The following is a 26,807-nucleotide window of genomic DNA, read 5'->3' as shown; positions in this document are numbered from 1 at the left end:
TTTAATGGTCTAGTCACACGTCCAGTATTCTGCACAGATTTGATGCGCAGGATTTTCTGCTGCAGATTTCAATGTAAACTGAATGACTGAACACATCTTGAAATCCTGCGTCTCAAATCTGCGCAGAATACTGTACGTGTGAATAGACCCTAAGGTGAGAAAGGAAATGACAGGTTTCCTTTAACCTGTCAGGCAAGGTCTGTAAACAGTCTAGGTCGCTCTGTGCAGCGTCTGAATATAAAGTGTGTATAAAAAGAAAAAGTCAGAGTGGCACCACTAGTTGTCCTGGACATAAGTCAGTAATTAGTACTTGGAACTGAAAAGAATACAATAAGTGGGTATTCAGACCTGGGAACCTTGTCCTGCGGTTGTGCCAGGATCAATGATATCGATATCAGAAAGTAAGACTGGATAATACAACAAAGGTAATCCTGCACTCACCGCCCAGGTACTGTGTGTGTTCAGCTCGTCTCAGGAGTGTAACATCCGACTGGCAGGTGGGCTTGGCGTGGGGCGCTCAGAGGCGACTGCCGGCGGTTTCACGCAATAATGCGCTTCTTCCGGCCACCGTCCGGAAGAAGCGCGTTATTGCGTGAAACCGCCGGCAGTCGCCTCTGAGCGCCCCATGCCAAGCTCACCTGCCAGTCGGATGTTACACTCAAAATTCCTGACTCTTCTCTCCTTCACCGTATTCTGCGGCAAGTTCGGCCAACATGTATAATGTGTATGGAGGGGGGACTGTAAATGATCCCAAGGCCATGTTCACATGGCGGAATTTCCAAGCCGAATATTTTCACTTGAAAATTCCGCTCTGTTTCTGCGTTTCCGCTTAGAAATGCATTGCAGTCTATGGACAACAAGCAGATTTGCAGAACGTCCGTCTGTGTTTTCCGGGCAGACATTCCACAGATTTTACGGCGTGTGAACATAGTGTTGTGTATCCACACAACACTGAGATGAACCACAAGAATAGAGAGGAATAAAGGGGGAGATTTATTCAAATCTGTGCAGAGGAAAAGTGGTTCAGTAATCCATAGCAACCAATCAGATTGCATCTTTTATTTATCAAAAATGGAACCTGATTTTGAAAGCCATTTCCTAGCTACTCCTTTCGGGACATATGCGCTGTTTTAAGTGGGCTCTGTAAGTCCGTTCAAATCACAGCAGTTGAGCAGATAGAAAAATCCTGCAAGTCTTCATTTTTTCTTCGCTCAACTCCTGTGAAACAACGGACCCCAGACGGACACCGTTCAAAGTCAATGGGACCTGGCGGTGTCCATTGTTCTCTGACCTGTTTAGGGTCTGTTCGGTGTATAAAAGGAAGAGCGTGAACTAGGAATCCACTTATTACTGAAACTAAAAGTGAGATAACTAGAGGAAGGGAGGATGTGGGGGAGGGCGCAAGTCCTGGGTATAAGACACTGAGCAGCAATGAGTAAGAGGACAGAGCGGTGAAGACTTCCACCAGTTGTGAGTATATTCTATATTGTTCACAGAGGGGATATTTGTGCTGCTTGTTTAGAAACTTATGTGGCTGAGATGGAGCCTGTAGTAGTTTATTCAGATCATATAAAAGTCACCACACAACAAATAGAGTCTGATCTAGATCTCCTATGTTTCAGTTGTTGTTATTATTATTATTATTTGTCTTGCTTTCTATATGAGGATATTATTGTTAAATGTAAAGTGAGGACCTCCTAAAAATAAGCCAGAAACTGAAACCCCCTTCTGACCTAATGCTTTGTAACATTTGTATGCAGTGTAGACAATCCTCTGTAAGGTAAACCCATCAGCATCACAAATCTGCCTTATCAGTGCCTGTAAACCTGTGTACGGGTGGGTTCACACCACGATTTTCTATACAGTTTTTGGATACGGTTTAAAAAAAAAAAAAAAAAAACGTATGCAACTGTACAGAAAACCGTGCCCATAGACTTTCCATTCAAAACCGTATGCACTATATTACATACGGTTGTCTCCGTTTTTCACACCACACGGTTTTTTACTTTTTTTTTTCTGGACAGAAAACCGTGGCCGTGTTTTTGGTCCAAGGTGAAAAACCGTATTGACCCGTATACGTTTTTTTTTTACATGGGAGTCAATGGGAACCGTACAGAACTGTATGTGTGTACGGTTCCATCCAGTTTTTACCATACGGTTTTTGACTTTGCACAGTTTTTTTTCTTGAAATTTCAACCAAACAAGTGAAACTTTATTCATAATGGAGTGAAAAGTTCAAAACGTATGCGTTTTTTTTCTTAAAAAACGGATGCAACCGGACATCACTTTTCAAACCGTATACAGATAAAACTTTGTACATGCGTTTTGATACAGTTTAGTCAGGTTTTGAGGAATCCGTTTTTTTATCAAAAACCTGAAAAAAACCTGTATTGCAAAAACGTGGTGTGAACCCAGCCTACTTCATGGGGATTTCCATGGGGGATTTGTAGACTGGATACATCCAGTATTTTTCACGTCTCCTGATGTAAAGGAATTTGAGGAACTGAACCACAATGTCTGTGAAGGTGAATTTTCTCATGGCAGATTTTATTGAAGAACTGGAGTAAAATCTAATAACTGTTCAGTTATTAATCTTTCCTTGCAGAAAACACCACCTCCTATGTGGTACATCATCTCCTAAAATCTTGTACAGATCATGGGGTCCATCCAAAGTAGGGCATTGCTTGATGTTTACCTCTGAAGTATATACCTTTAGGCAATTTTTTTGCGGACTGTCCACCTGAATATTTTTCATTGAACATTCAGCAGACAGCAAGCGTTAGCAGAACATGCTGATGCTAGGTCCGCTCAGACATACGCCACCTCCATAGACAACAATATTTTTTCAAGAGGATTCTGCAGAAAGAATTGACATGTCAATTCTTTCTGCGGAGACCAGAATTGGAATTTCTGCTGCAGAAAACTATGAGTTTCTGCTGCAAAGGAATTTCCAAGCTGAATTTTACCATTGGATTTCACTTGGAAATTGGACTATGTGAACATAGCCTTACCCACTGAATGGCATTCATCATGCATAGGCCCCCATATTAAAAACACATTGTACGGACAGAGGTGGCAGCAGAGAGCACTGTAGTTAGACTATAGAACTATACAACTTTCTCGAAAGCATGCAGCAGCTGATAAATACTGATAGGATTAAGATTTTTATATAGAAGGAATTTACAAATCTGTTTAACTTTCGGGCACTGGTTGATTTGAAATCATTTTTTTACACCAGAGTACCCCTTTAAGGTGTCCTCATCTGTCAGGAATCTTTTCAGCTGTTTCCTACTACTATCTTTTTTTTCTTAAAAAGCTGGTGACTTCTAATATGGCTGCTATTATAGCTCCCACAGTGGTTGTCACTGCTTTCTCAGACAGACTTCTATCAATGTAGTGACATGGGGATAAAGATGTATCATAAATATCAAATGGCTGAGTAGGATCAGTAATGACCTAACAGAATAGAAAGTGTCAGTAATGGGTTAATGGGAAACACTTTTATACATAGGAATGTCACATAAGAAGTCCATGGTCTGAACAAGTATAGGAGCTGCTGTGTCACATCCGATACCAGTGACCATATTCCCCTTCCATTTCCAATGTGATGACATGAGATAACTGGGTAGGAAGTGATGAAGCTTCCACATACCATGCTCAGAGCAGCAGCAGATAAGCCTGTATGTCCTCTCACTGTGTCATGTATCTGTAGGTGATGGACGTTGTGGGTCAGGTCCTGGATGTGGCCCAAACCATTTATGGACTGTGTGACCAGGCAAGTTCCAATAAGCAACAATGTAGTCGCCTGAAGAAACGCATAAAAATGCTGATGGTGGCATCAGAAGCCTTGCAGAGGCAAAAGGATAAGTCTGAGCAGCTTAAGGTGGTGATGAAGGAGCTGCAGGTGACCCTAGACAATGCCAAGTGCTGGGTCATTAAGTATTCACACCAGGCATGGTGGAAGCGGATACTTCAGGCCAACGGCATCAAAGAAGAGTTTGAGCTCATCAATGACCGGCTCGGGGATGCAGCTGAACAGGTCTCTCTGCTGCTGGCAGTCGAACAAAAAAGAATTTTTTTCAATTTCTTTAATGAAAATACAAGAAAACGTCAAAACCAGAAGGACATAGACGAGGACCTAAAGGAACTGAAGAATAACCTCACCGGTGAGTATCCTTTGCACTACTTCGGGGTGCACCGTCCACATTCACTGCCTCTAGGATAAGGTTAGGAAAGTTATGCTTTGATGGAAACAAGGACAATTTTTATATTAAATTAGTGATTGACAGTCTTTGTGTGCACTCTCATACAGGAAAGTAAGGTGTCATTCACCATGTATATTCGCAGATGGCCTGTTGAGTTTAATGGAAAGAAACATAGTCTACTAGTGGCTATGTTTGGTCCATATCCTGAATGTATACTTAAATATTAAGTAACTCAAATGTTTGACCTGCTGTAACTTTGAGTCTTGCAAAAACAAAGTATCCATATTTGGGGAATGAACCAAGTATAGTCACTAGTAGAATATGTTCTCTCCAGTAAACTCAATGAGCCTCTTGTAAGTACAACATGGTATACGCACCTTTTTGCTAGTCTTTTCCGACATACTGCCCAAATATGGTGTGAACCCAACCTCAGCTGGTGGCTATTCACTGAACCCTTCTCTTTATCTACCCTTTAGATATTAATTTTACTTAAGCACCCCTGTAAATGTATGGCAGCCTCTCTACCCACCAGCAAGTAGTCAACTAGGCCAAAAGTGCATGGTCATGGGGGAATCAAGGGGATGATTGCTAGCCAAAACTTTCTGCATTTCCTGTGGGCTATTTGACATTCAACAACACTTATTGAAAGGTATTTCTTAGACTGAATACAACTAAAGCAAACGTCAGAATGATTCTAAAGGCCTTGATACACATGTCTGACTGTCTAATGTGTATAGAGGCCCCTGGCTCTCCCAGAGATTATGACAGGAGAGAGAAGGATCAGCCAAAATGAACTTAAATTGCCTGAGCCTTTTGTGTTTGAAGAGATAAGCCCAGAGAGGTGTCTGGCAACAGCTTACCCTCCTATTCATTTAGAATACATGACACTCAGCCAAGCCAACTGTTCATGTGTATAGAGGGATCTGGAATGATATCTGTCAGCAAGACCAACATGCTACTGAAGGTGTATGACAACCTTTGGGCTATGCTCACACACTGTATTTTGGTTTTTAGTTTGAGGTGTCCCCAAACAGCTGTTTCTTTCCCATTGAATGACACATCTAGTTTAATTTTATGTTTATAATGCTTAAGGAGGTACATCATGCACATGGGACTTCTTTTATGCAGTTTTCATTTAAAATAAAGTAAGTTTTTTCGAACAACTCACATGAATTTTGGCTGTTTACATCCCAAAAAACATCTGGTGTGCAAATTGCATATTAGCATTTGCTGCAGATCAAAAATGGATGAATATTCAAAAGCATCTGAAAAAGAATATGGTTCACAAAAAACTCATAAAAAAGCCATGTTCACATGCGGAATTTCCAAGCAGAATGCCATGGGAAAATTCCACTACAGCAGAGTCCTATTGATTTCACATGGCGGTTTTCCCAATTACTGCTTCCTCAGAAAGAACAGACATGTTTTTGTCTTAGGATAGTAGGATGATTTGGGGTTTGAACTAATTTCCTTTTCTAACATCCTTTTATTTGGTTCAATGCAGAAAACATGGAGAATGTTGAGGACGGAATGAATAAAATCCTCTCTGAAATAGCTGCAATAAAAACAGTGTGTAAGTACTGATATGTTTTAAAGTCCAGTAATGAACTGTCTCTAGTACCTGTGCTAGAGTGGCCCAGGAAGGAGATGGAAAGCCCCACTACCAAACCGTTCATCTCAAAAAAAAATCCAGGCCCAAAAAGAGGACTTACCAAAGTACCTAGCAACCGAAATCTCAGCAGGGATTTTACTATTCCTGGATTTCCAAATCTCACCCAGCTCTCCCTGCGCTTCCTGAAACCAGGTATCCAAGTAAGACAGGCAACTTAGGGAAATTATGCTACTCCTGATGACCATTCTGGCCCCTATTTCACAAGTATCATTGTCTTCTGACAGATTTATGACATTTGAACAGGATATGCCATTAATATTCCCTAGATACAGGTTCCACCTCTGGGACATGCACTATATTTAAATATATGGTTCCCAGGCCCCCTCTGGCCTGTTTGTGGCTGCCAGAGGTGGTTAGAAAGCTGGAAAATCAGAGGCGCCTGTCTCACACATTTTGCAACACTCCTATTGAATTTAATGGGGAGCTGTGTTATAAGCATTGCACCCATTTCGGTAACTCCCTAGAAGGCTGTTTTGGACTTCCTGACCATGTCTAAGCAGGCTGGTGGTGGCTAGGGAACCCTCATTCCCAGATGTCAGCACCCCTTTTAACAGGTTTTATTATGTGCAAATTATTAAATGTTTTGCTATTTTTTAATGGAATGTATCCACATCCGCACAATTTTAAGGCATTTGTCCTGGTTTGCCAATGACTGATGTTGGCCCTATGTGTACAGACCTAGTACTGAGAGTTCGCTAGTATTGACTTTCTGCTATAATGTAGCAGTGCTGCATAGCTCCCATTCAATAATGGCATACACTGATCTTAAAAATGTTATGGACTTAAAGGGGTACTCTGGGGAACCGAACCCATAGCCCATCATTCCCCTCTCATCAATCTATTTAATTATCTTGATATCATTCATTAGCTATATAGAGCAGTTTCCTCTCTCTAGTTATCACTTACATGCATGAAGTGAAGGAATGAAATCATCCAATCATCCACTCTGTCTCAGTCCAAATCGCTCTTTTTCTGCCCTGCACTGATGAGTCATGCTCTCTTTAGTGCTGAGAACTGGGAGGTGTGTGCAGCCTTAGCCAATCAGAAACTGAACCTTTTTCTGCTGCTCAGAGAAGGAGGGTGGGGGCTGCTCTCAGAGAGTGAGCTGGTTGGCAGAGCAGAGCTGCAATGATTACTGGGAGATGTAGGCAAGGGGAGAGAAGTATGGAAAAAGTATATCAAGCAGCCAGAGAAGACAACAGGGATCACAGAAGCCATGCATATCAGGCAGGATGGTTTACAGGAAACATATCCAGGTAGTGTGGTGGGCCTTGGAGCTTTTTATTTTATTTTTTTTTTTATTTTTTTTTTTAATACATATACTTCCCTGGAGTAACCCTTTAGGCACAAAAAAGTACATTAGAAAGTTGTAGATTTTTTATTAGATAATAAACATGAAATTTGTATAATACCAACCCTTTACCTCTTATACGAGCTGTTTGTTTCCTGTGTTTAAAAATCACCTGACAGGAGAGGACTTACATTTTTTGTGTCTCTATAGGTAAACGCTCGTCCTGGCACATCACTGAGATTCGAGCCACAGATCTAAAGCGTGGACCACTTTTACTGGAGAAACCCAGCCATGACTTGTATCTAGGCGAATATCACAAGAGTCCAGTGGCTATTAAAGTGTTTAAGGGTCAACAGCTCAGAACTCAAGAGTGAGTTAAAAAAGAAACATTATAATGGAGACATATTATTGATGGCATGCTGAATGTTTGGTCAAATTTATACCTATGGCCTCTTTAGGCTCCAGCAGACCCCTCACTATGTTATTACTAATGATTATAACATTCATTCAGTAAAGTGAGATGATTTTCTTTACCAATCTGATGTAACGCCAGTTGTGCTAACATCTAGTACATAAAAGGGCAACATTTAACATTTGTTTTCCATATTTTTAGCAACAATAAAACTGAAATTAACGAAAAGAAAAAAAGATTACAAAAAATATTTGTAAAGTTTTCTTTTTTTGGACACTGTCTCCCTACTCTCCAAACTAACATAATACTTTGCTTTTCCAGTTTTATAATAAAAACCTTCCAGTCTGAGAGTGAAACTATGAAGAAATTTGAGTGTCTCAATATTTTACGCCTTTATGGCATTTGCGTTGACAATTCAGGTAAGACCCAGGTAATGAGTTGGATTCTGCAGTGGTGTGTTTCTAATCGAATTCTTTATTGTACAAAGTTTAGTAGCTCCTTACTCCTCTCCTGCCCCCAGCACTAACTCCCCACTGCATATACTAACATTACGCTATATGGAATATATACATATAATCGTGTAATATATACTTATGGCCTTACATCTCAGTATTCCCTCTATGCACCTTAGCTTGCAGGTCCCTAGACTCAGGGTCAATGGCATTTACCACTACACCCCCTGCACTACTAATTCTGGTTTTATTCCTGGGCTCAGTATACCTTTCTTGGTTTTTGATTCAGGCGCTGACCCCTCTTACTCCCTTGTGATGGAATACTGTGAGAAAGGAACTTTGCGACAACTGCTTGAAAGAGAGCCAGACCTGTCATGGGAGCATCGTGTCCGAATGGCTCTAGATGCAGCCAGAGCTATCTACCGGTATGTACTTTGCCTCCTGCTCTCTGGATTAGAAACCAAGGGTTCTAGGCTGAAGATGATCTGCATATTTCCAAAAAAAAATAATATTACATTTGGTGATAAATCGATCTTGCAGGTTACATCAGACAGACATAAAGGCCATCCTGCATGGGAGCCTGAGCAGCACCAAATTCCTGGTGGATGGGACTTACTGTGTAAAGGTAACAAACACAATGAGGGACATTTATCAATGTTTGCTTATGTATTCTATTTTTTTAGTAATTTTTTCCTTACTTTTTTTTTTGCTTATGTGTGACTTATTTATCAACTGGTTTCAGCCTGTTGATAATTTTCTTTCACGTAAGCAATTTTTCCTTTTTTACTTTGTTAGTAGCTTTTTCTGCTCCATGTTTGAGCTGGAGTAAATTTAGTCCATTTTTAACCCTGTTGCGACTTTTCTTTTGCGCAGTTGCGACTGTCGCAGTTGATAAATACCTGACTACCCGTAGTCCATTTTAAAATTATTACTACGTAGTTAATTTTTGGAAAACTTGCTTTTCTAGCTTTCCAGTCAAAATGTCGCATGAAAAATCGCGTAGTCGCAGTTGCGACAATTTTGCGACAATTATAGTAAAGAAAACCTGACTAAACCCGTTGATAAATGTCCATAAATGTGGCTAGATGAAAGTAATATTCACACGTGCCCTGTAGAGTTTTCAGGAAGCTCCTGAGCATTTTATTTTACTACAGTGCTGGAATCTACTGGTTTAATAAGCTGACCCCATCTAGAAGACACATCCCTACAGAACATTTAGCCTGTTTTACATGACACATTAAAACACTGCGATCATACACATAATAGTGGCAGCCGATACAGGCCAGCAGCGTCCATTTCTCCATGTACTGTTCCATGTACTGTACCAGTAGTATATTCATGTTATCCTGCTTCTTGGCCCCATCTGCAGCTTTCTGGATTTGAGCTTTCAAAGACTGAGTCATCCCTTAGACGGCCATCTAATGCAGAGAGGAGAAAAAAGAGCTGTGAGCTTGTCTACATCGCTCCTGAGACTTTGCAAGACATCAACGCCTATGACAAACGGAGCGAGATTTACAGGTCAGTGATGGCGGCCTCCATTACTGTTGTCAAAATATATACCGTATTTTTTGCCGTATAAGACGCACTTTATCTTCCCCAAAACTGGGGGGGAAAAGTTGGTGCGTCTTATACGGCGAATACACATTAAAACCCTGTCCTATCGCGGCGGTCCCTGCGGCCATCAGCGGCCGGGACCCGCGGCTAATACAGGACATCACTAATCGCGGTGATGCCCTGTATTAACCCTTCAGATGCGGCGATCAAAGCTGACCGCCGTGTCTGAAGCGAAAGTGACACTAACCTGGCTGCACCGGCAGGGATCTTACCTGCCTCCTCGGTGTGTGCTCCGTGCCGGGATCCCCTGCATGGCCGGAGCTCTCCTTCGCCATTATCACGTCGTCGCGCACGCCGTCCCGTCATCCAATAGGAGTGATGTGCGTAGCGGCGTGATGGCGGCGACGGAGAGCGAGGATACCGGGCAGCAGAGACATTCCGGAGCGACGGGGATACCCCGGGGACGCGGCAACAGCGATGGAGGGTGACATCATTTTTTTTCCCGTTTCGCCGTAGATTTTTGGGCAAAATGACTGATGTCATTACAAAGTAGAATTGGTGGCGCAAAAAATAAGCCATCATATGGATTTTTAGGTGCAAAATTGAAAGAGTTATGATTTTTTAAAGACAAGGAGAAAAAACGAAAATGCAAAAACGGAAAAAACCTCGGTCCTTAAGGGGTTAAAATTGGGTGTGTCTTATATGCCGGAGCGTCCTATATGGTGAAAAATACGGTACATCATACCCTGACTGCAACAGTTGTAGCCTCATTGCTTCGATTTGAAAACACATAAGCCCTATCTGTTTGGAGATTTCAGGATGATGAAATAAAGTGTTTTTACAGGGAAATGTGAAACTACTTTATTGAAGAAAACTTCTCCAAGCCAACAATTTCTCTGAAAAACCACTTCTGCAATAACTTCCCTAAAACTTCTGCTACAGGCCTTGTGATGAGTTACATTGTGCAATTTGACTCCCTTCTGCACTTTTATGCTGTACTTTTACCTATACACATGGGTCACTAGAGGGATGGATGCCATCAATTTTGGAGGGTATTATGCACAGTAGAGATGAGCGAACTTACAGTAAATTTGATTCGTCACGAACTTCTCGGCTCGGCAGTTGATGACTTTTCCTGCATAAATTAGTTCAGCTTTCAGGTGCTCCGGTGGGCTGGAAAAGGTGGATACAGTCCTAGGAGACTCTTTCCTAGGACTGTATCCACCTTTTCCAGCCCACCGGAGCACTGGAAAGCTGAACTAATTTATGCAGGATAAGTCCTCAACTGCCGAGCCGAGAAGTTAGTGACAAATCGAATTTACTGTAAGTTCGCTCATCTCTAATGCACAGTTTACTGTTATCCTAATCCTTGTTGTTATCATTTGCAGTCTTGGAGTGGTGCTTTACGAACTTACAACTGGAAAACTACCATATCAGGGTAAGTCCTGACTCTTCCCCTCCCTGCTGTACCCCATAAGGATATATTGGACAGGATTCCTCACCAGGACTACCAATATAAACCAGTATCTTTTGCTTTCGTAGACCTGCCAGACACAGAGAATAACCAGACAGTGAATGGAGAACTTCCCAGTTCCTGTCCCCCTGTGCTGAAAGAACTTATCACAAGCTGCCTACAGAGGAATCTAAATGATCGTCCAACAGCAGGAGGTAACTAGTGCCAGACTCACTGTGCTCTTCTCAATATCAAAATCTCCATGGGAAAGCTGTGTTATATTCACAATGTACCTCTTAATGACCACTAATACACCTTTCTGGCAGCTTGGTGCTACTGAACATAGCCTGCTGAAGATTTGAGCCTGCTCTATAGGCTGCAGGTTCTGACTGTATATTACAACTGACAGCTGTCTGCAACTACCAGGACTGGATTTTAATCAGCTCCCAGCAGTTTAAAGGGGTATCCAGGAAAATACTTTTTTATATATATCAACTGGCTCCAGAAAGTTAAACAGATTTGTAAATTATTTCTATTAAAAAATCCTAATCCTTTCAGTACTTATGAGCTTCTGAAGTTAAGGTTGTTCTTTTCTGTCTAAGTGCTCTCTGATGACACGTGTCTCGGGAACCACCCAGTTTAGAAGGGGTTTGCTATGGGGATTTGCTTCTAAACTGGGCGTTTCCCGAGACACGCGTCATCAGAGAGGACAGAAAAGAACAACCTTAACTTCAGAAGCTCATAAGTACTGAAATGATTAAGATTTTTTAATAGAAGTAATTTACAAATCTGTTTAACTTTCTGGAGCCAGTTGATATGTATAAAAAAGTTTTTTCCTGGATAACCCCTTTAACCATTTATATTTAATTATCAATAGTGAATGCAACATGTAGTGAGTGAACCTGCCAAGGGTCCTATTGGCATCCCTGCAACACAATTGTGGGGTGCCAACAGGGCTCAAGTCCTGCAGGAACGTATGGGAACTGAGTTCCTGCACTTTTTTTCACAGCAAGGTCACCGTTCCCATTAGCAGGAGTCCTGCAGGACTAATCCTTGAGTGGAAATCTTGGGTGAGTTCCCACACTTTTTTCCCCAGGACTTGACCCCTAGGTGCCAATTAGTTACCATAGCAGCTGGACGGCTGGAGGCCTTCTGAAGCCTCTCTGTGCTTACGACGGCAGATCTGCTTGTACAGTATCCCCAGACTGTACTAAACGATTGACAATTTTACATTTCACAGTCACATAATAGTATGGCTGTAAACGGTATAAGCAGAATATGCAATCAAATGATTGGTTAAAAAAAATTTATATTTTGCGGTGAAAAAAAGTTATCCCTGCAGCTATAGCCTGTGTGTCTCTGTGTGGGACAAAATACAGGAAGGGTGGGCAGGACAAGCAGGGCTCTGTGCAGGCTCCTGGCTTGTCACTCAGCCTGTTGTGTGAGCCGGGGGCCTCAGTGCAGATAGGAAGAAAAAGGTGGGTCCAGCTCACAGAAAAAATGGTAATTAAAACATAGCTTTTACTAAATCATATTAAAATATGGAAAAAAGAAACAAAAAAAACATAACAAATACATTAAAAACAGCACACCGACGCGTTTCGAGCTTTGGACAAGCTCTTAGTCATGGCAAAGTAACATAAAACAGTGAAGGTTTATATACACTACTAGATAAATGCATGATCACACGTGAATACCTGAGGGTTGCCAGACAGTGGATTCGGCATGTGATGCGAGTTCTGGTCCTCCCAGCTGCACGAGTGCAGTATAAGACCTGGTATGGATGTTCACCATGCAACTGGTGGAGAAGTAGAACTGCGATAGTCAATAGCAACTTACTGCCAGGTATAAACATATTGGCCAATATTACAAATGGATGCTACAAGTGCAATCAACTGCTATGTTCTACCTCCAAATTCATGTCCAATACAAAATATTTGACATCTTCAGCTGCCAATCGCGTGTACTAGATTAAGGGACTGATCAATTGTAACATCGACCATGTAATATACTTAGCCACCTCTAAGGACTGTGCGCTACAATATGTAGGGTGAACAACATGAAAACTGAAACTCCGAGTAGCAGAACATATGAAAAAATATTTCACTATAAAACTCCAAGTACTAGATCCCCCTCCAGTCTCATCAAACATATTCGAGAAGTGCATGCGGGGGATGTATCCTGTATACAAATTACTGGTATAGAAAAAGTTCAACAACCCCACCGCGGAGGGGACTGCGTCCATCTTGTGTTCACACAAGAGGCATTTTGGATATAATCCTTGGACTCCCATGTACCAAGTGGGCTCAACTACCGTAATGATTTAACCCCCCTTAAGGACGGACCCATGACCAGACTCTTTAAAAAAAAAAAAAAACGACATGTATCTCTTTAAATGGTCTTTAAATCTCTTTAGAATGTTTTTTTTATTTTGTGCGGGGCGATTCTGAAATTGTTTTTTCGTGACATATTGTACTTTATATAAGTTGTGCATTTTTGTTGACACATGCAGCATTTTTGTGAAAAACTCCAAAATATTGTGAAAAACTGGAAAATTTCTGGCTTTTTATTTTTTTTATTTTTAATGGTGTATGGTGTACACTGCGCGGTAAAAGTGATGTTATATTTATTCTGTGGGTCAGTACGATTATGGCGATACCCATTTTATATAGCTTTCTATGTTATTTTTCCTTTTCTGAGCAAAATAATTTTTCTGCCATTCTTTTTCCAACAGCCGTAACTTTTTTATTTTTTGTCCGACACCATTGAGTAAGGGCTTATTTTTTGCCGGATGAGCTGTACTTTTTATTGGTATCATTTCTGCAATACGTGCTATCTTTTGATCTTTTTTATTCCGCTATTTGTACCAAAATTGATGAATTTTGCGTTTTTTGTTTTTTTTTACGGTGTTCACTGTGCGGGATAATTTACATTATAGTTTTATAGTACACGTCATTACATTATGCGCTTCAGATGTATTCTTGTCTGGCATGCACATTGTGGTTGGTGTTATGGGTCGAGTACAGCTCACTGATTCCTATATTCCGCTACGTGGCTTACTGATAGTTTTCATTATTTTGCCACTGATATCGGCCCATTACCCACTCACACACAAAAATTTTTTTTCCCCAAGCAACTTACTATTAATGCCCACCCTTTGACAATGTATTACCGTAGTATGACTATGTATTACAGGAACCATCATGAATGTACATGTTAACATCTATAAGATCATACAGTATATGAAATTGCTCTTGCTAGCATTAGTTTTGATCCATATTGATGTTATTTTCCTTATTTACATATGAAGTGTTTTCTAGTATTTAGCATTTTCACTGATAAATGACATTCTTATAATTAAGGTGGCTGTGGAGTGGATATGCCGTTTTCTAATACAGTGGTCCCTCAACATACGATGGTAATCCGTCCCAAATGAACCATTGCTTGTTGAAACCATCGTATGTTGAGGGATCTGTGCAATGTAAAGTATAGGAAGTTGCACTCACCTGTCCCTGCCGCTCCGGACCGTCACCGCTCGTCACCGCTGCCCTGGATGTCACCCTCCATCGCTGTTGCTGCTTCGCCATCATGTCCCCGCCGCTCCGGAACGTCTCTGCTGGCCGGGAACGTCGCTCTCACGTCACTACGCACACCGCTGAGAGGCCATCGCATGTTGAAATTATCGTATGTCGGGGCCATCGTAGGTCGGGGGGGTCAATGTATTGGCCAATATGTTTATGCCTGGCAGTAAGTTGCTATTAACTATCCCAGTTCTACTTCTCCACCAGTTGCATGGTGAACATCCATACCAGGTCTTATACTACACTCATGCAGCTGGGTGGACCGGAACTGTCGTCACACGCCGAATCCACTGTCCGGCACCTCTCAGGTACTCACGTGTGATCGTGCATTTATCTAGTAGCGTATATAAACCTTCACTGTTTTATGTCACTTTGCCATGACTAGGAGCTTGTCCAAAGCTTGAAACGCGTCGGCATGCTGTTTTTAATGCACTTGTTAGGTTTTTGTTTCTTTTTTCCATGTTTTAATATGATTTAGTAAAAGCTATGTTATAATTACCATTTTTTCTGTGAGCTGGACCCCCCTTTTTCTTCCTATTTGCTGTATACGAGAAACATCCCACACCGTCTGGCTCCAGTCTTCATTGCAGTGCCGCACCACAGCCGCAGTCCCTACATGCTGTGTCCATACTGGGTGGTGAGTTGACCTCCGTTTTTCTATTTGTTGCCTCAGTGCAGAGCCCTGCTTGTCCTCAGTACTTTCTGTATTTTGAGACACAGAGACACACAGGCAATAGCTGCAGGAACCATTTAACCAATGTATATTACAAATACACATAAAACGTCATTATCTACATTATATAAAGTGATTTTGCAAATGACAGGTATACTTTAATTACCCCTTTTTCCTATTTTAAGCATATTTTGTATTCCCACATGCAAGAATTACTTATGTTTGGTTACACCACATCCTAGAAAAAATCTATTCAGAAGCTATAAAAAGTCCAATGAACCCACCACAAGTGGTACCAATAAATACTACAGATGATGGCGCAAAAATTAAGCCATCATACAACTCCGTATTTGAAAAAAGAAGGAAGTTATAGGGGTCAGAACATGGCAATTGAATGCATTTTTGTTTTTTTTAAGTAAAAAACAAAACATAATTATATAAATAGGGTATTGCTGTAATCATACTGACATGCTAAATATAGGTAACATCAGTTTTACTGAAAAGTGAACAACATAAAATAATCTCTCAAATTTTGAGAATTGTAATTTTTTTTTCTATTTCAGCCGACAAATATTAGTTTTCTGTTATTAAGTACATTTTATGATAAAGTCCTTAAAAAGTCCAACAAAAAACAAGCCCTTTTGTGGCTTGTTTGAATAATAGTTCTTAGGAGGTGTGGAGTTACAAACATGCCAAAAATTTCTGACAGAAAAGGGGTTCATGTCTGACCCACCATAATATCAAATTTCTTTCCTGAAATAAATTTTTTTTTTATTTTATTTTTTTTGCAACACAATTTAAGGCCCCTTTCACACTACAGTTGGTGCCCGGAAGTGTGACAGCTGCTATTCTTAGCGGGTCCCGGTGGCCTTCATAATAGCAAATGGGACCCATCATTTGCCATTGCTCCCCATTAAGAGAACGGCCGTTAAAGTCAGAAAGAAAAAAAAGTGACTTTGATGGCTGTCCTCGACGGGGAGCAACTGCAGTGTGAAAGTAGCCTTAGGCTGGTGTAGCACACATGGAGAATATGAAAGAAGGTCTATGGGCCCTATAGAATATGCAGCCAACAGATGATAAAAGGGGCTAAAAGTAGTATCCAGTGATTGAGCCCTGCCCACCCAATACCCAGCAGAGTTAGGCTGCGTTTCCACTTGGCTTCTTTTTGGTAATCTGCCACTGCAGTTTTTGAGCCAAAGCCAGAAGTGTATTCAAAAGGAATAGGACATATAAAGGAAGGACCTGCCATTATAGAATCAGTAAACAAGTGCCAATCTAGTAAGTTGCAGAACCCATTGACTTTAACCCCTTAAGGACGAATACAATTTTGACCTTAAAGGCATACTTAGTTAACCCCTTCCCGACCTATGACATACCTGTACGTCATGGGTGGCAAGGTGTTCCCGACCCATGACATACAGGTACGTCATGAACATTTCTGCCGCTGCTCGCGGCATCCCGCAGCGCCCGGAAAGATGGTGGCTATCACTGATAGCCAGCCATCTTACCATGCGACCACGGGGGGTTTCATCCCCCACCCCCCCCCAGCGATCGCTGCTATCAGCTGGTCAAATCTGACTAGCTGATAGCAGCGTTTCGCTATCAGAATACTTAGCAGTGCGGTGTGTGAGTCCCGATCACGGGGATCGGGACACACACCACTCTGCTAAGTGTCCCTGACCCGTCCCCAGGTGTCACTTACCCGTCCATGCGGCGTCCCGAGCGGTCACGGCGCGAGCGGCGTCCTCCAGGCGGTCCCGGCGGCGCTGCGTCCCTGCGGTGAGTTTGCAGCAGCAGTGCGGCATCTTCATTGGCAGCAGTGAGATCGCCGTAAAGCGATCTCACTGCTGCCTCTGGGAGTTTCAAAACTGCAACTCCCAGCATGTCCAGACAGCCTTTGTCTTTCTGGGCATGCTGGGAGTTGTAGTTTTGCAACATCTGGAGGTCCACAGTTTGGAGACCACTGTATAATGGTCTCCAATCTGTGCTCTTCCAGATGTTGCAAAACTACAACTCCCAGCATGCTCAGTCTGTCCAGGCATGCTGGGAGTTGTAGTTCTCTAACATCTGGAAGAGCACAGATTGGAGACCATTATACAGTGGTCTCCAAACTGTGGACCTCCAGATGTTGCAAAACTACAACTCCCAGCATGCCCAGACTGCCCAAGCATGCTGGAAGTTGTAGTTTGGCAACATCTGATCCTTCAGATATTGCCGAACTACAACTTCCAGCATGCCTGGGCAGTCTGGGCATGCTGGGAGTTGTAGTTTTGCAACAACTGGAGGCACACTAGTTGGGAAACATTGTCCGTTTCCTACCTCAGTGCCTCCAGCTGTTGCAATTGTTGCAAAACTATAACTCCCAGCATGCACTGACAGACCATGCATGCTGGGAGTTGTAGTTTTGCAACAGCTGGAGGCACACTGGTTTGGAAACACTAAGTTTGATTGCAAAACACTTGAAAGTTTATTACTTAACTTAGTGTTTCCAAACCAGTGTTCCTCCAGCTGTTGCAAAACTACAACTCCCAGCATGCACGGACAGCCAAAGGGCATGCTCGGAGTTTGCAACAGCTGGATGTTTGCCCCCCGCCCCCAATGTGAATGTACAGGGTACACTCACATGGGCGGAGGTTTACAGTGAGTGCTGCAAGTTTGAGATGGCGCAAATTTTGCGCTGCAGCTCAAACTCCCAGCGGCAAACTTGCTGTGAACCTCTGCCCATGTGACTGTACCCTAAAAACACTACACTAACCTAAAATAAAAAGTAAAAAACACTACATATACACATACCCCTACACAGCCCCCCCTCCCCCCCCAAAAATGAAAAACGTCTGGTACGCTACTGTTTCCAAAACGGAGCCTCCAGCTGTTGCAAAATAATAACTCCCAGTATTGCCGGACAACCATTGACTGTCCAGGCATGCTGGGAGTTTTGCAACAGCTGGAGGCACCCTGTTTGGGAATCATTGGCATAGAATACCCCTATGTCCCCCCCTATGCAAATCCCTAATTCAGGCCTCAAATGCGCATGGCGCTCTCTCACTTTGGAGCCCTGTCGTATTTCAGGGCAACAGTTTTGGGCCACATATGGGGTATCGCCGTACTCGGGAGAAATTGCCTTACTAATTTTGGGGGGCTTTTTCTTCTTTAACCCCTTATGAAAAGGTGAAGTTGGGGTCTACACCAGCATGTTAGTGTAAAAAAATAAATTTTTTACACTGACATGCTGGTGTTGCCATATACTTTGCATTTTCACAAGAGGTAAAAGGGAAAAAAGACACTCTAAATTTTTAATGCAATTTCTCCCGAGTACGGAGATACCTCATATGTGGGCGCAAAGTGCTCTGGGGGCGCACAACAAGGCCCAGAAGGGAGAGTGCACCATGTACATTTGAGGCGATTTGCACAGGGGTGGCTGATTGTTACAGCAGTTCTGACAAACGCAAAACAATAAATATCCATATGTGACCCCATTTTGGAAACTACACCCCTCACGGAATGTAATAAGGGGTGCAGTGAGCATTTACACTCCACTGGCGTATGGCAGATTTTTGGAACAGTGGTCTGTGAAAATGAAAAATAAAAATTTTCATTTGCACAGTCCACCGTTTCAAATATCTGTCAAACGCCAGTGGGGTGTAAATGCTCACTGCACCCCTTATTAAATTCCATGAGGGGTATAGTTTCCAAAATGGGGTCACATGTGGGGGGGTCCACTGTTCTGGCACCATAGGGGCTTCCTAAATGGGACATGCCCCCCAAAAACCCTTTCAGAAAAACTCACTCTCCAAAATCCCATTGTCGCTCCTTCCCTTCTGAGCCCTCTACTGCGCCCGCCGAACACTTTACAGACATATGAGGTATGTGCTTACTCGAGAGAAATTGGGTTACAAATTTTAGGGTGATTTCTCTCCTTTTACCCCTTGTAAAAATTCAAAAATTGGGTCTACAAGAAAATGCGAGTGTAAAAAATGAAGATTTAGAATTTTCTCCTTCACTTTGCTGCTATTCCTGTGAAACACCTAAAGGGTTAAAACACTTACTGAATGTCATTTTGAATACGTTGGGGGGTGCAGTTTTTATAATGGGGTCATTTGTAGGGTATTTCTAATATGAAGATCCTTAAAATCCACTTCCAACCTGAACTGGGCCCTGAAAAATTACGATTTTGAAAATCTTGAGAAAAATTGGAAAATTGCTGCAGAACTTCGAAGCCCTCTGGTGCTCTCCAAAAGTAAAAACATGTCAATTTTTTTATGCAAACATAAAGTAGACATATTGTATATGTGAATCAATATGTAATTTATTTGGAATATCCATTTTCCTTTCAAGCAGAGACTTTCAAAGTTAGAAAAATGCTAAATTTTCAAAATTTTCATGAAATTTTTAGATTTTTTACCAAAAAAGGATGCAAATATCAGTGAAATTTTACCAATAACATAAAGTAGAATATGTCACGAAAAAACAATCTCGGAATCAGAATGATAAGTAAAAGCATCCCAGAGTTATTAATGTTTAAAGTGACAGTGGTCAGATTTTCAAAAAATGCCCAGGTCCTGAAGGTGAAAATGGTCTGGGTCATGAAGGGGTTAAACAGATTTGTAAATTACTTCTATTAAAAAATCTTTACCCTTCCAGTACTTTTTAGTAGCTGTTTGCTACAGAGGAAATTCTTTTTTTTTTTTGGTCTTGTCCACAGTGCTCTCTGCTAACACCTGATGGTGTCAGGTGTCAGCAGAGAGCACTGTGGACAAGACAAGAAAGAAATTAAAAAATAAACGAATTTCCTCTGTAGCATACAGATGCTAAAAAGTACTGGAAGGGTAAAGATTTTTTTATAGAAGTCACTTACAAATCTGTTTAACTTTCTGGCACTAGTTGATTTAAAAAAAATGTTTTCCACCGGAGTACCCCTTTAAGGACCAGGCCAATTTTAGTTTTTGCACTTTCGTTTTTTCCTCCTGCCCTTCATTAAAAATCATAACGCTTTTAATTTTGCACCTACACACCCATATGAGGGCTTGTTTTTTGTGTCACTAATTGTACTTTGTAATGACATCAATCATTTCATAGAATCTATGGCAAAACAAAAATATATATATATATATTTGTGGGGTGAAATTGAAAAAAACTAAACAAAACACCATTTTGTAACTTTTGGGGGTGCCTGTTTCTACACAAATCAAATATCAGTAAAAATTCACCATGTCTTTATTCTGTAGGTCCATACAGTCACAAGGATACCCAATTTATGTAGGTTTTATTTTATTTTACTACTTTTTCCGCATACAGGGCTAATATGCGCCGTTATCTGCAATTTTTATCACTACCATTTTTATTTTGATGGGTCTTTTTGATCACTTTTTATTAGTTTTTTAATGGTATATGACGTGATCAAAAGTGCACAGTTTTGGAATTAGTTTTTTTTTACATGTGCGCCATTGACTGTGCGGTATAACTAACCTTATTATTTTATATATATATATATATATATATATATATATATATATATATATAGTTTAGATATTTCACATTTGATTATGTTTATTTTTTATTAAATTATTTTATTCAATTGGAAAAGGGGGTGATTCAAACTTTTATTAGGGAAGGTTTGGGGTTTGCACTTTTATTATTTATTCATTTATTTATTTATTACTTTTTTTTTCAGTCCCCATAGGGAACTATACCATGCAATCTTCTGATTGCATACACTATTCAATGCTATGCCATAGCATAGCATTGATCAGTGTTATCGGTACTCTGGTGCTCTAGCCTGCATGGCTGGCTGAGAGCAGCAGAAGACCTATCAGACGGCGAGGAGGCAGGTAAAGGCCCTCCCGCCATCCACTCAGCTGATCGGGACCCGCAATGTTGCCGCAGATGTCCTGATCAGGTCCACTGAGCTAACCGGCACCGTTAACCTGCATTTTAGATGCCGCAATCAACTTTGATTGCAGCGTCTAAAGGGTTAATGCCGGGCATCAGCCTGATCGGCGGTCCTGGCTGCCTATAACAATCGGGACCAACTAGGTTTAAATCGCTCTCCGCTCGTGAGAACGGTTTAAACCCTGGTAACGGGACCAGGACGTACAGGTACGCCCTTGGTCCTTAAGTACCAGGACGAAAGGGCGTACCTGCATGCCCTTCATCCTGGACGGGTTAATGAGGTCTGTAGTGGAGATTCGCAGTGAGTTCGCTTGCAAATCCACCATTGTGAAAAGGTCCTTGCACCTTAACCCCTTAAGGACTGAGCCCTTTTTCACCTTAAGGACTTGGCCATTTTTTGCAATTCTGACCACTGTCACTTTAAACATTAATAACTCTGGAATGCTTTTAGTTATCATTCTGATTCAGAGATTATTTTTTCGTGACATATTCTACTTTAACATAGTGGTAAAATTTTGTGGTAACTTGCATCCTTTCTTGGTGAAAAATCCCAAAATTTTATGAAAAATTTGAAAATTTTGCATTTTTCTAACTTTGAAGATTTCTGCTTGTAAGGAAAATGGATATTCCAAATAATTTTTTTTATTCACATATACAATATGTCTACTTTATGTTTGTATCATAAAATTTACGTGTTTTTACTTTTGGAAGACACCAGAGGGCTTCAAAGTTCAGCAGCAATTTTCCAATTTTTCACAAAATTTTGAAACTCGCTTTTTTTCAGGGACCAGTTCAGGTTTGAAGTGGATTTGAAGGGTCTTCATATTAGAAATACCCCATAAATTACCCCATTATAAAAACTGCACCCCCCCCAAAGTATTCAAAATGACATTCAGTAAGTGTTTTAACCCTTTAGGTGTTTCACAGGAATAGCAGCAAAGTGAAGGAGAAAATTCACAATCTTCATTTTTTACACTCGCATGTTTTTGTAGACCCAATTTTTGAATTTTTGCAAGGGGTAAAAAGGAGAAAATTTTTAGTTGTATTTGAAACCCAATTTTTCTTGAGTAAGCACATACCTCATATGTCTATGTTAAATTTTCGGCGGGCGCAGTAGAGGGCTCAGAAGGGGAGCAGCGACAAATGGTTTTTGGGGGGCATGTCACCTTTAGGAAGCCCCTATAAAATTTGAAGCCCAATTTCTCCTGATTCAGAAAATGCCCCATATGGGGGTGAAAAGTGCTCTGCTGGCGCACTACAGGTCTCAGAAGAGAAGGAGTCACATTTGGCTTTTTTGAAGGAAATTTTGCTCTGGGGGCATGCTGCATTTAGGAAGCCCCTATGGTGCCAGGACAGCAAAAAAAAAAACCACATGGCATACCCTTTTGGAAACTAGACCCCTTGGGGAACGTAACAAGGGGTAAAGTGAACCTTAATACCCCACAGGGGTTTCACAACTTTTGCATATGTAAAAAAAAATTTTTTACCTAAAATGCTTGGTTTCCCAAAAAAATTAAATTTTTACAAAGGGTTAAAGCAGAAAATACCCCCCAAAATTTGAAGCCCAATTTCTCCCGATTCAGAAAACACCCCATATGGGGGTGAAAAGTGCTCTGCTGGCACACTACAGGTCTCAGAAGAGAAGGAGTCACATTTGGCTTTTTGAAAGCAAATTTTGCTCTGGGGGCATGCCGCATTTAGGAAGCCCCTATGGTGCCAGAACAGCAAAAAAAAAACACATGGCATACTATTTTGGAAACTAGACCCCTCGGGGAACGTAACAAGGGGTTAAGTGAACCTTAATACCCCACAGGTGTTTCACGACTTTTGCCTATATAAAAAAAAATATTTTTTTTTTACCTAAAATGCCTCTTTTCCCAAAAATGTTACATTTTTAAAAAGGGTAAAAGCAGAAAATACCCCCCAAAATTTGTAACACAATTTCTCCCGAGTACGGCGATACCCCATATGTGACCCTAAACTGTTGCCTTGAAATACGACAGGGCTCCAAAGTGAGAGCGCCATGCGCATTTGAGGCCTAAATTAGGGACTTGCATAGGGGTGGACATGGGGGTATTCTACGCCAGTGATTCCCAAACAGGGGGCCTCCAGCTGTTGTAAAACTCCCAGCATGCCTGGACAATTAGTGGCTATCTGGTAATACTGGGAGTAGTTGTTTTGCAACAGCTGGAGGCTCCGTTTTGGAAACCGTGGCGTACCAGATGTTTTCATTTTTATTGGGGAGGGGAGGGGGGCTGTGTATATGTGTATATGTAGTGTTTTTTTACTTTTTATTGAATTTTTTGTTAGTGTAGTGTTTTTAGGGTACAGTCACACGGGCGGGGATTCACAGTAGTTTCTCGCTGGCAGTTTGAGCTGCGGCAGAAAATTTGCCGCAGCTCAAACTTGCAGCCGGATACTTACTGTAAACCTCCGCCCATGTGAGTGTACCCTGTACATTCACATTGGGGGGGGGGGGAACATCCAGCTGTTGCAAAACTACAACTCCCAGCATGTACGGTCATCAGTGCATGCTGGGAGTTGTAGTTTTGCGACAGCTGGAGGCACACTGGTTGTGAAACACCGAGTTTGGTAACAAACTCAGTGTTTTGCAACCAGTGTGCCTTCAGCTGTTGCAAAAGCTACAACCCCCAGCATGTACGGACAGCGGAAGGGCATGCTGGGTCTTGTAGTTATGCAACAGCTGGAGGCATACTACTTTGGCTGGGGATTGTAGTTATGCAACAGCTGGAGACACACTGGTTTGCTACTTAACTCAGTGTGCCTTCAGCTGTTGCAAAACTACAACTCTCAGCAGTCACCGACAGCCAACGGGCATTCTGGAAGTTGTAGTTATGCAACCAGCAGATGCACCACTACAACTCCCAGCATGCACTTTAGCTGTTTGTGCAAGCTGGGAGTTGTAGTTACACAACAGCTGAAGGTACACTTTTCCATAGAAAAAATGTGCCTCCAGCTGTTGCAAAACTATAAGTCCCAGCATGCCCATAAGGGCATGCTGGGAGTTGTGGTGGTCTGCCTCCTGCTGTTGCATAACTACAGCTCCCAGCATGCCCTTTTTGCATGCTGGGAGCCGTTGCTAAGCAACAGCAGGAGGCTGTCACTCACCTCCAACGATCCACGCCGCGCAGGTCAGTCCCTCGTCGTCGTCGCCGCTGCTCCTGGGGCCCCGATCCCAATATTGACGCCGGGGATCGGGGTCCCCAGCACCCGGGGGTGCATGTCCCGCACCCGCTCACGTCCTCCGGAAGAGGGGCGGAGCGGGTTGCGGGAGTGACACCCGCAGCAGGCGCCCTGATTGGTCGGCCGGGAAACCGGCCGACGAATCAGGGCGATCGTGAGGTGGCACCAGTGCCACCTCACCTCTGCAGGCTCTGGCTGTTCGGGGCCGTCAGAGACGGGCCCGAACAGCCTGTAATTCCGGGTCACCGGGTCACTGGAGACCCGATTGACCTGGAATTTGCCGCAGATCGCTGGACTGAATTGTCCAGCGATCTGCGGCCATCGCTGACATGGGGGGGCATCATGACCCCCCTGGGCGATATGCCCCGATGCCTGCTGAACGATTTCAGCAGGCATCGGGCACCGGCTCCCCTCCAGCTAGCGGCGGGGGGCCGGGAATGGACAGTCCTTAAGGACTCGGAAAAGGGGCCGTTTGAGTACGTCCTGCGTCCTTAAGGGGTTAAGGATGCAGGGTATAAATGTGTGGCCTGTGACTGCTCCCGTACTATGAAACGCAACGAATGGTCCCGGCTGCTATCAAAAAGTATGAAAATCATGTTCCGATTAGCTCCGGGGTGAAATTTATCATGTCCTGATTAGCCCAGCGGACAGACGAAGGGGCACTACCTGCCAATGGCTCATCTGATCAGATGTACAAAAAAAGTGCATAAATATGAATAATCCCCTTCTATCATAAAAGTCTAAATCCCTCCCCTTTTCCCATTTATTAATTAAATTAATGTAAACAATAAAAAAATATGAACATGAGCTTAAATATCTGAATGATTAAAATGCAATGTTAAGTAAACTGCAAGGACAATGGCATAAGCGTAAAAGAATACAATAGTATTTTGGTCACTTCATATACCAGAAAAAAATGTATAAGTGATCAAAAAGTCCCATCAAAAAAAATGGTACCAATAAAAACTACAGATCATGGTGCAAAAAATGAGCCCTTATACATCTCTGTTTATATTAGTAAATATGTTGAGATTTTTCGAAAATATCGGGGACAAGCCCCTTTTCCATGCCCATGCCCCTTTTCTGGTCTTTTAAGTAAAATGGAGAGTTGGATGGTTTTATAGAATTTTTTGGTCCATGCCGGCGCAGACACAATTTGTGGTGCACTGTGCCACATTTTGGTGCACTACCAGACAAAACAGGTGGGGTTTACAATAGTAAATAAGGGTAAATCTGTCATGTTTACCAAAAAGTGCACTACGTAGAAACAAAAGCCACTAAATGTTAAATGATGTATTTTTTTTTTCAAATATTCCCCTACAAATATATATATTTTTTTGTTTCACTGTAGATTTTGTGATAAATTGATTAATGTAACTATAAATTACAATTAGTGGTGCAAAGAGCAAGCCCTTATATGGGTCTGTAGGTGCAAAATTCTAAGCGTAATGGCTATAAGAAGGTAAGGCAGAGAAAAAACGAATGTGAAATTCCAGCATCCTTAAAGGGGTACTTCACTGCCCCAGAGTTCTGTACATTTTGGGTGCCGGCTGTGGGGGTCGTGATGTTACGGCCGCGCACCTCGTGATGTCAAGATACGCCCCCTTAATGCAAGTCTATAGAAGGGGGTGTGGCGGCTGCCATGCCCCCTCCCATAGACTTGCATTGAGGGGGTGTGGTCGTGACATCATGACCCCCACAGCCCGCACCCAGCGTTCGAAACAAAATGTTCTGAATGCCGGGGCAGTGGAGTACCCCTTTAAGGAGTTAAAACAATGCTTTTGTTTTTTTGAGAGGGGCAGAGAATGGTGGTATAGATTAAGAATTAAAAAATAAACTGTACTCGCCCTTCTGCTTTCTCCCAGACTAGCACCACTGCACTCCAGATGTCCCTGTACAATGAGCACATGACACTGCAGCCAATCACCTGCCTCAGTGGTCAAATGTAGTACATTTTAATAGGCTCGATATAGATCTGACAACTCAGTAAAATATAGTGGTAGTTCAAGCAATACAATATTTAGGAAAAGCTAACAAATCTTGGTTTCTCTTCTTTTATCTCTACAGTAATTGTAGATCTACTCATCGCTCATTTGAATCAAAGCGAGTCCTGACGCCAGAATGGGAAATTCCTAGGAGAAATTCATTGAGTTAGGGATAATGAAGAAACCATCACAAGTGACTGTGCAAAGGAACAAACTCACAAAATCATCAATGATCTCTATCTAAAACAAAAGAATACAGTCCGATCTCATAAGCTAAATCTTCAATGTTTTTAATGTGAACAGCCAATCAGATAGCCCGGGCTGACTTCAGCATTTTTCATGTTTGCCACTAGATGGCATCACAACAATAACATAAGCTCCTTGGTATGACATGCTGTGAAGACAGAATCTTATGAGCTGTGTGTATATATATATA

General features: G+C 42.0%; 1 protein-coding gene across 1 annotated transcript; it reads left to right on the top strand.

The window, feature by feature from the left end:
* The first annotated feature begins 1,415 nt into the window (after positions 1-1,415).
* On the top strand, positions 1,416-26,807 carry MLKL (mixed lineage kinase domain like pseudokinase). Its single transcript, XM_056525464.1, has 11 exons — positions 1,416-1,470; positions 3,713-4,166; positions 5,710-5,778; positions 7,379-7,538; positions 7,902-7,999; positions 8,322-8,457; positions 8,573-8,657; positions 9,402-9,550; positions 10,975-11,024; positions 11,129-11,254; positions 26,454-26,807. Exons 2-11 carry the CDS (start codon positions 3,716-3,718, stop codon positions 26,498-26,500), a joined length of 1,371 nt encoding a protein of 456 aa, XP_056381439.1. The 5' UTR covers positions 1,416-1,470; positions 3,713-3,715; the 3' UTR covers positions 26,501-26,807.

The sequence above is a fragment of the Hyla sarda genome, chromosome 6, assembly GCF_029499605.1.
Source record: "Hyla sarda isolate aHylSar1 chromosome 6, aHylSar1.hap1, whole genome shotgun sequence".
In the NCBI taxonomy this organism is placed as follows: domain Eukaryota; kingdom Metazoa; phylum Chordata; class Amphibia; order Anura; family Hylidae; genus Hyla; species Hyla sarda.
The sequence above is the reverse complement of the archived record's forward strand: the minus strand, read 5'-3'. Positions and strand labels throughout refer to the sequence as shown.

Excerpts from the sequence above, each read along its gene's own strand:
- MLKL (XM_056525464.1), top strand. The coding sequence starts at position 3,716 with ATGGACGTTGTGGGTCAGGTCCTGGATGTGGCCCAAACCATTTATGGA. Across the intron at positions 8,000-8,321 it reads CATTTGCGTTGACAATTCAG|GCGCTGACCCCTCTTACTCC; the intron begins GTAAGACCCAGG and ends TTTTTGATTCAG. Across the intron at positions 9,551-10,974 it reads AAACGGAGCGAGATTTACAG|TCTTGGAGTGGTGCTTTACG; the intron begins GTCAGTGATGGC and ends TATCATTTGCAG.